The sequence below is a fragment of the Amaranthus tricolor genome, chromosome 15, assembly GCF_026212465.1.
Source record: "Amaranthus tricolor cultivar Red isolate AtriRed21 chromosome 15, ASM2621246v1, whole genome shotgun sequence".
In the NCBI taxonomy this organism is placed as follows: domain Eukaryota; kingdom Viridiplantae; phylum Streptophyta; class Magnoliopsida; order Caryophyllales; family Amaranthaceae; genus Amaranthus; species Amaranthus tricolor.
The window spans coordinates 5,337,405-5,347,500 of NC_080061.1; the positions used below are offsets into that span (position 1 = coordinate 5,337,405).

Sequence of the window (10,096 nt, forward strand, 5' to 3'; positions counted from 1 at the left end):
TCTCCCCAATGGCCCAATCCAATCATCTATGGGATGGGTATTTTAAGCCAAACTTGAACACAAATAGCTCATCAACAAAATCAATGTTATAAGATTGCAACAAGTTTTGTATGAGATCATTTTATCATAAGATGGGTTATATAGTTAGTCTATATTCTTTTATTGATCCCTTTAAGTTTATAAGTGATTACTTTAAGGTTATAATTGATTATTTTAAATTGGAAATGATGACTTTAAAGATTTAAGTGCACTATAAGGCTGACCCACCCTACTAGAGATGATTTCACTGTGAGACCGTCTTATACAAGAATTTATTTTGTTTCAAGGCAGGCTTATGAGTTAGATTGATTTCGTTTGATCAAACTTAGTTCAATAAAATCAAATTTGAACTTAACATATAAAATTTAGTTAAACATGATGTTAATTTCATTTGATCAAACCTAGTATAATAGTACCTAATAAGTATTATATGAAAGAAAATCTATCATTTTCCTTAAATGCAAGCAAACAAAAATGTTAAATTAAAAAGATCTTGTCTAATTATCTTCAATTGAATTCATTCAAAAAATTTATATAACATTAACAATTCAATTTAAAGGAAGTTTTTTAAAAGATTCGAAAAATAACTTAACCACAATATAAATATCACCCTAATTATCTTCAATATAATTCTTCAAAACTCTATGAAGCCTACTTAACTTTAATCTTTCCGTAAAGACATATAAATTGCCCGATTTCGCCAATTTTGTTACCAATTGAGAGAACAAATTAAAGTACCCTTTTTCATAAACCATAAATTCATTTTTTAGGGATGGCGGTTAGGATGAAAGATAAAATTGTTAACTCCTTATATGTGTTATTTGAATATAGAGTTAAAAGAGTGAATTGAGTTTGTTTGGTTTTTGTTGAGTGAAGTAAGATGTTGTAATGCTTGCTTGTTGGTACTCCAATGGAAATGGTTTGGGTTTGAGAATAGTGTATTACGTTTCAGAACAATGATATAAAGAAGAAATGAGGGAAGATATGGTTTTAAATCAGAATTGATCATACATAGACAGTAGTTTAAGAATTTAAAAATACTTTAAGCATTACAATAAAAATTTTAAACAACAACAGCAGCAATAATATCATTTTAAGTAAAGACTAAAGCCCCTATCCACACATCTTATTTATCATTATCACTACAAAATCTAATCTGATCAATTCAATCAAAATCTAAAACCCAATAATCATTTTTCCTGGGTTACAAAGCTAGTGGAACTACTCCACAAATAGAGGAGGAAAATAAAAGGTCAACATGGGTTTGGTCATTTGGTGAGCTCCCAAATTCGTAAGTTCCAATCACCAAATATGGAGGGTGTTTGACAAATAACTGATAGCTAGTAATTGATAGCTGATTCTAGTGACTGATTTGATCAGCTGATTTTATTAACTGGTTTGACCAGCTGATTTTGAACCCGCTGCTATAAACAGCTTGTTCAAAATCAACTTATTCGTATCACTAGGCTGTTTCAACCAGCTAATTTACCAAATACTAGCATTAGCGGGTTTAACCACCCAACCCTCTATTTATATCAAAATAAGCTAAAATTGCTCAATAAGCTAATTTGCCAAACATCACAGTATTATCCATTTTTTCTTTTAATTTTAATATTCACATTTAATGGTTGATTTTTATTTTGGTCAATTTTTGTTTCTTCAATAACATAAACCAAAAAGAAAAAACCGAAATCGGAAGAATCAGATTTTGCGTGGCTCGTACTTTTCTGTGCTCTTCACACGTCTGTTCATCGATCTTCCCCAATTCTCTTGTAAGTAATACTGATTTCTTTATTTTTCCTTCATTCTTCTTGATTAAAATTTAGCATTTTATGGCCTAATTTGTTTTATTGGACAGCTATAGGTTTGTTATTGATTGCATTTTTACTCGGCACAATTGATTTGAGATTATGATTTTTGTGATTTATGGTTTTTATGGGTTTTTTTGTGTAAATTTCGATTTTTAGGGTAAATTTAAATTGCGATTCTGCGATGTTTTGAGGATTAATGATCGTTTTTTATAGCTTTGTTACTCTATGTAGGAAAATTGTTGATATGTTTGGAAAAATTGATATCTATAAACGTAGATATAATGGTTAACAAGGAAAATCGATGGATCAAACCCAGAAAAGTATTTGCTTATCATATGCTTCTTCCAAATACCTTTAGCATTTGACCAGGAAGCTTATTGATCATACGCTTCTATTAAAATCCAGAGGAAGTATGTTGGAAATCTGTGTACAGAATCTCAGGCTATGTTTGGATTGAGGGTAATTATTTAGGGGACAATAAAAAGTTAAACTAAGAAAAAAAAAAGATAAATGGTGGTGGATTTGAAGATACTAGTAATCTAGTATTGGCTAGTGATGATCTTTGTGTGAGTCAAGTGTTCATATCATATATGGATGGAAGATGTACGTTTTGCGTTGAGCCGTTGCTGAGTTACAAATTGCTAAAGGTTAAGACGGATGAATTGCTATCAATCAAACTTTTAGTAGATCTAAGGATTGGATAATGGTTTTGGAACTTTGCATTTTACACTTCTGATTTATGAGATGAACATTAGAAATTGGGCTAAGATGATGCAACCATAGGCATGCCTAAATTATTTATTGTCTCACTATTCTATCAATTTAGAGGTGGAACTTGGAAGTTGTTATTGGGAGTTGAATCCTTGACCATATTAGTGCAATGATCTAATGTTACTTACTGGCTATTAAATTGGTTTCTTAAATTGGAAAGTTTGGATGTATACTATAGGACTTCCATTTTTTCTGTAGCAGTTGCATTCCATACATTTTTTTTTATACTGCCATGTTTAAAGTTACTTGGCAGTCAAAGGTTTTGCACCTACTTTTTGTTATTTACAGAGCTGCTTCTGGGTAGATTTTTCTTGTTCCAATGGAAAAATGCATGCATTGCCTCCCGCGTTTTTGTGTTGTTGAAAAGTTTTCTCCAATGCTTTTATTCTTTTTTGATGGTTATGGTTAGAGGAATTTCCTATGTCTATAATTCTGATTTTTGGGTCTATTCACTATTGGGTTCCCTTATATGAAACTCATCCTAATTTCCATGTTAAGAATCCTTGGTAGCAGAAGTGGCTGATTTCTTAAAAAACTTTTCTTGTGAAGTATAAATTTGATTTAATTTCATCTGGTTTTATGAAATGGAAATGGAAGGAATAGAATTTTTAAGATGAGTACTAAGGATGCTACTATTGATTTATTGAATTCAGGTCTGGGGTTGTCTACAAAGGTCTCCAATTCAGTTTGTCCAACTACCCAATAGTGGAAACAAAAAGAAGCCCGACTAATATGAATTTTGTACAAATCTTTTGCATATGGTCTAGTCCTTAGCATTTTTTTTAATAGTGCCCAGGCTTCTCCATGGTTGTCCGTTGTCAGTGTATATATACTCCATATCATATTCTATTTAACTAGCTAATTATTGTCATAAGTTGAGCCGTTTCCAGCAGGTCAGTTGAAGCTAAACTTGACCTTTTGATGCTTAGGGTAAGCACTCTAATGTGATTCTCTCTCTTTTCACAGGTCAACTGCCCTAGGAAGTTATCATGGACTTTTTTCTAAACAGAATGAGGGAGAAGGCATCTGATTGCCCCTTTGAAGAGCAAGATATCCAGCAATGTCCTTTCTTGAGGAACATTACGAAACCGACAAACTTGTCATTCTCACCTGTGAATCTTCCTGCTCCAGTGAGTGCCAATGTCCAGGCTATTTATTGCTTCTTGGGTTGTGATATATGCAGGCACTGTTCTAAGTAATTGGATCTCTCCCACTGCAGTTAGCTGGAGCTAAAGGTCCCATCTTTGAAGATGGTCCAAATTTCGATTTGGCCTTCAACCTTTTCCATGGCAAGGATGGTGTTGTTCCGCTCACAAACAGGCCAAATCTTCACGGTGATAATTATTTTGAATCTGAATCTGCCCCAAAGTTCAATCCTTTAGCTGCAAAAGCGGCCAGCATTAGTTTGTCATCATTTGGACTTGGAGGGCCATTTGGTTTCAATTTCTTTTCTGACAAATTGAAGAAACAGAGGCAGGAAACCGAGTCCTTAGGAGAGAAGAAAAATCATTCTCAGGTATATGCTGCTTATCTTTAACATTAAATTTTGAGAGATTGTGACGAGAAGTTTTGGTGTGCCTTTAACTTTTCCCTTTCAGGAAACCATTGACCCACTGCTTCTAATTATTTTTAGCGTATCCAACCCCTCGCAATGAAGGATAGAAATATTTTCGTAGAAAAAGCCTTATAATTGGTTGTCATTTTCTAAATGCTTATTGGTCTATTGATTAAATTGGGTAATTGAATACTAGAAAATGTTATTTGCAACCATTACCACTACAAAAGGTGACTGCCTTTTCAGTATACCTTCTAATAGCATGTGTGATGATTCATTCTAGATCTTGGCATATATATTTGTCTACCTTATACCCAGTTAATATTTCTATTGGTGTATATATATGCATAGGAAAAAGATATTTACACGTGTATCTTAATCAGAAACAAAATTCATCAGGGCATGAGGCTATCAGCAATGAGTGGCTTCAAACTGGGAATTGCCCAATTGCGAAGTCTTATCGAGCTGTAAGTCACGTTCTTCCCCTTGTTGCTAAGGCTCTACAACCACCCTCTGGTATGAAGCTCCGTTGTCCTCCCACCGTAGTTGCTGCCAGGGCTGCTCTCGCACGGACCGCCTTTGTAAAAAATCTCCGCCCACAACCATTACCTGCTAAGGTGCTATGCATTGCTGCGTTGGGAATGGCATCCAATATACCACTGGGTATATGGAGGGAACATACACAGAAATTCTCACTGTCATGGTTCATTGCAGTTCATGCTGCTGTCCCCTTCATAGCCATGCTTAGAAAATCTGTCAGGATGCCTAAAGCTGCCATGGCCTTAACCATTGGTGCGTCTATTCTGGGTCAGGTAATTGGCTCAAGAGCTGAGCGGATTCGGATGAAAATTGTGAGTGAGACGCACATTTCAGCGTCACAAAAAGCTGGCAATGAAGATTCTACAAACTACAACTCTGACAGCATAGAGAGTTTTGCTAAATTCCATTGTGGAAATCAGCAAATGATGTCGGTGACACTTTCTAGCAAGCGTGTTAATGCAGATTCGCCTGGAACTCGAGGTAATGTCTGCTTCTGAGATGGCTGAGGATGCTAAGAAGAATTACAGTCAACTATGGTAGTGTGCAATATATAGGTTATATACTAATCCATGATCTTGTGCAGTTTGTTCTGAGGTGAATTGCTGATAAACTATTGTTGAAACAAACATATGAAATTGTAAAGAAACATTACTTTTGTCTATGGATCAATGCCATAATTCAGACTGCTTCATTTTGTATATAGAGTGCTCCTTTAGAGCCAATCTGTTTTTAGGCTCGTCGATTAACAATCTACAATATTAAGGGTCAAATCTGGGCCCGTTGTACACTTATTTTCGGTTTAACTTTATTCTATTCAAATCAATGCAACATTGTGGCTTGTACAATTATAGAACAAAATAAGCTAAGGACCTATTTCAAAGTATAAAGCAACTAATAATCTTCTACTTCATCCGCATACTAACTATGGACAACTAGAAGATCTTATCTTTTAGAATATTGTGGCTTGTAAGTTGTAACTACAACCTCTAAGTCGTTACTCACCCACCGTTTCATGGGTTTTGCTATATTGTGTTTGTGGCTTGTAATTAGTAATTACTCTTTATAATTTTCTTGTCCACACATTAAAATTATTCTATCATCCTATTCATATGTTTCTCCCACTTTATTATAAATCACAATTTTTTTTACCACTTTTATTTAATTTTGTGGTTTGTTTATAATTTATCCTTGTAGCAAATGCTATGAGACGGAGGGACTAGAGAGTATTGATTTGCTTCCCTTTCCGCTATTGTTTTATCCCTTACATTGTCTAAGAACCCCTGTCCTAGGGCTGCTTCGCATTTTGCTAATGACTTCGATGTAGTTTAACACACTCAATTTCTTTGAGATTGTCTCTGATATAATGAGGAAAAAGAAAATATCATTTTCAATATCAAACTCAAAGGGACACATAAGTATATCATTATTAAAGCTCACCCAAAAAAACAAAATAAAGGTAATATATGTCTAGACTCTAGACCTATTAGATTGGTCGGCAGATCGGTAGAATTTGACCCAACAGATTATAAATTTATGGAGTATTATTTTATTATGATTGCTATAAATAGTTAAAATACAATGCGGTTATTTCAATAAAAATTTCAAATAGCTTTTTTTTATTATATTGGACCAAAATCAGCTTTTCAAGTCATAATTATGCAAGAATTAAGATTAAACTCGCAAGAAAAAAATTGACAAAATAATATTCTCTCTATTCCGAACAAATGTATCATTTGTTTTTTTGGCACTATTCACTTATCACTATTAACTTGTATTTTATTCTTAAGCTATAATTAAAAAAATATCCAAATAATATCTTATTAGATTCATGTCATTGTAATTTTATTAATACTAACTTATTATAATTTTTAAAAAATTTTAAAAATTTAAGATTAAAATGACAAACGTGACATTTGATTAGTGAATATTGATGCCAAACTCGAATTTTTCAATTTTTTTAAAAAGAAGTCCAATCGCTCGAATCCCGGTTAGTTAGGTATGAATAAAACTTTTTAAAATAGATTCGATGATTTGATTTTCACTTGACCATGTAACTGATATGATTTGATCCGATTTAAAAATGAATTTATTAATATGTAAATATCAATGTGGATACAAAATTCGAATTTAATCCTACTCGAAAAACTTGACTCGAAATTAACCCAATAATCCAAATGAACACCTTTAGGTATGAATATGATCAAGTCAAATCAAAATTTGACAGGTAAGATACCAATCTACCATAGAAAACTTACATACTCCCTCTGTCCTGAATAATTTGCATCAAAGAGAAAGTGTTATTTTTTAAGAAAAAGGTGGATAATGTTAATAAATAAAGAAAGAGAATGAATTGTGTGAATTAAATTAAAAGAAAGCTAAAATATATGGATGGGATTAAAAAAAAGTAGTGGGCCATAGTCCAAAAATAAAAATGACGCAAATTAAATGAGACAAACTAAAATAAAAAATATTGCAAATTAAATGGAACGGATAGAATAAAATATAGATGGTACACAAAAGAAAATAAAGGCTAATATCCAACAACAAAACAAGCCAAACTATGGAAAGGAAAAACAAAGAACGCCAGAGCACAAAAAGACGGCATCTCCTCAGACTCGGTCACTCGGATGACAAATTAACAGTTTATTAGATATAATAACAGCATTCAGCAGACTGCTGTACAAAGCCGAAAATATGTCAACCAATACACCATAAGGATTAAGGAGAACTTCAATTTTCGATACAAACTACTGCCAGATTTTCCCAAAATCAGAAATCTCCAAAGCTTCTGTAATCTGTACATACTAGCCCCAGATCATCAAAATTAGAAACCTCCAACATATTGTCTTTGGACGCCACCGTATCTATCAGGACCGACATTACCAGCATCATAAGCTGGAGGGACAGCATTTAATCCAGGGCAATCCCTTGCAAAATGCCCGACTTTTTGACATTTGAAGCACTGTGCACCATTGTTACTGCTGGGTATTTGATTCATAATGCCTCCTGGATTGCTGAGAACACTTGGACAATTTGATGAATTATGGCCAATACCCCCACAGTTACTACAGGTCATTGGCACCCCAGAAGAAGCACTAACATACCCACCACTATACTGATTCCCCAACTGGCTTGTGTTGTTGATATGCATGCCCGTTTCTCGACCAGAATGTCCGGTATTTGTTCCATAACTTAGGCCTGAAACCATCGGCTGGCTGATTCCAACATGACCCATCCCAGATCTATTTGCTTGTGCCAGACCAGAATCGTCGACTTTCATTTTGCTCATTAATTCCAGAAGATGCCTGGATTCTGCAACAAAATTCACCTTCTCAGCTTTCATGATGGTTGACTTGACTCTTTGTTCGTCACTGAAAGTCTCTTCCTTGACTTTCAACTTGAATATGTATTTCGTGAAAACAGCTGCTCTAGCGATTTCTGTAACTTTGTTATCATCTTGTGCCTCATTTTTCAAATAATACAAATCTTTGGCGGGAATGCCCATAATTTCTTCCCCAACTTCTTGGAACCCTGTTGCCCAGGTGGTGGCAGTATGATCCTGTATCTGCAACTGAAGAATATACCTATAATCACATTCATTAACAGTCTGATCACATTTATCACACCACCATGTTCCATCTCCATTATTTGTAACCTTTTTGTTGCATTGACGTTCAGCGTTCTTGACGGGGCATGCTGCATAACAGAAGTTGTCCATCTTTATAAATGATATGGTGCCACAAACGGCAATATAATCGGGCTTTTCAGAGGTCCCCAACTTCTCATCCTTTATCTGTGATATAGTCTTACGTACATCACCCCTAGCACCCAAACTTGTCGTCTCTCTTGATATGGAAACTGATGGAAGGTTCTTTCCATCCCGATCAAACCATTCCTTAAGCCTCTGAGCCTCTGGAAAATCAGGTTCTATAAATAACTGACTAGTCGAAAGAGTTCCCACACCCTTCCCATTGAACTCATAAACTCTTGCTGACTTGAGAGCTAAAACAGGAAAATTTCCATTATCACACATATTTTGCAAGGTCTGTCCTTCTGAATTACAAAAACTTCCCCACAATGTCACTTCAACACTTCTGCCAGACATATCCTTCAACTGAAGATTCCTTTTCTGAGTTTCGGTTCCATTTTTCCTCATGATTGAGGATGTTGGAGAAATTGATGATACCACACCAATCACATCCACGATACCATTGTTCTCAATATTCTCAATGTCACTGATAGGTCGGAAATGAAATTGCTGTTTAGGAATTATACTATCGTCTTCAAAACAAGGTTGAACTATAGAGGTGGTATCCAAAAGGATCTCATGATCATTAGCAAGATGATTGAAATTCTTCTGAGCAGGTTTCAAGCTCCCTTTCGAAATCATGTATACCTTACCAACCTCAATCAGGGTGTAGAACTGATCAGCCACAGCATTAAAACAGGTGACTCGAATTTCTCCACCATCAGAGTCTAAAAGATCAAAGTTAAATACTTTCCCCTCCCCACGAGGATTATTATAGTGCCGAAGGTCACCCTTTGCTGTTACCCTTGCCTTGATTGTCCATCGACCTTGGTAGGGATTTAGGGCAGCAATTGGAATTATCCTAGGAGGGGCTTCATTCTTAGTGACAGGACCCCTATTCATGTACATTGAAGCTGGTTGCTGAAATGCAGGTTGCTGATGCCTTGCATAAGCATTGGAAGGAGCGCTTGAGAAATCGGTTTTGGCATTATGGAATGATCCGTATGGACGAGCAGCTACAGAGTTAACAGAATTATCATTGGCCATCACTGGTTTAGGGTGCATAGGAGATCCACTATTTGTTGAATAATGTCCTGGAATTGGATTGTTAGCAGCAGAACCACCATAAGATTGCATTTGAGCACCACGTTCCAGCTTCAGCTGCTGTAAAACCCCAGGGCCATCAGGTCTAGGGGTGGAACCAGAGACTGGTGGATGAATATTTGATTGTTGAGCATTCCCAGGAATCACCCCAGTTTGAGCTGCAGAGGAAGGCATTTGAGCAGTAGCTCTAGCAGCGCCATTCACATATTGCATTGGTTCTCCTATTGTGGGACAAGTCTCTTGTACCACTTCAAGTTCAATGATAATTATGATCCTGCATAAATTAAGCCCATTGATAAATAAAGCCATCAAACCATCATTAAAAACCCAGACTTTAAAAGAACCAAAATTTTTCTTCATGAAATCAAAGTTAAAAAACAACAAAACACAAGGAACATCAGAAAACCTTCCACACTCTAATTCACAGAGATCACATAAAGGAACTGAACACAGGGCTTAGAATGCCAAGAATTCATTTCCTCTTTTCATCTCCTTTATGGTCACACAATCCCCAAATTGTGCTGCCCA

General features: G+C 35.3%; 2 protein-coding genes across 3 annotated transcripts in view; one reads left to right on the forward strand and one right to left on the reverse strand.

The window, feature by feature from the left end:
• Nucleotides 1-1,522: 1,522 nt before the first annotated feature.
• Nucleotides 1,523-5,507, forward strand: LOC130801257 (uncharacterized). Of its 2 annotated transcripts, XM_057665062.1 has the most exons (5): nucleotides 1,523-1,811; nucleotides 3,275-3,514; nucleotides 3,588-3,751; nucleotides 3,841-4,137; nucleotides 4,560-5,507. In XM_057665062.1, the coding sequence occupies exons 3-5, from the start codon at nucleotides 3,611-3,613 to the stop codon at nucleotides 5,211-5,213; spliced, it is 1,092 nt and encodes a 363-aa protein (XP_057521045.1). In that variant the 5' UTR covers nucleotides 1,523-1,811; nucleotides 3,275-3,514; nucleotides 3,588-3,610; the 3' UTR covers nucleotides 5,214-5,507. The 2 variants fall into 2 exon arrangements, with proteins under 2 accessions (XP_057521045.1, XP_057521046.1); XM_057665063.1 differs by lacking the exon at nucleotides 3,275-3,514.
• A 1,837-nt stretch (nucleotides 5,508-7,344) lies between these two features.
• The window catches only part of LOC130801256 (replication protein A 70 kDa DNA-binding subunit A), a 4,031-nt gene continuing 1,279 nt past the window's right edge, over nucleotides 7,345-10,096 (reverse strand). Inside the window, exon 2 of the mRNA XM_057665061.1 lies at nucleotides 7,345-9,842. Coding sequence (XP_057521044.1) covers nucleotides 7,541-9,842 — 2,302 coding nt within the window. The 3' untranslated portion in view covers nucleotides 7,345-7,540. The remainder of the gene's footprint in view (nucleotides 9,843-10,096) is intronic.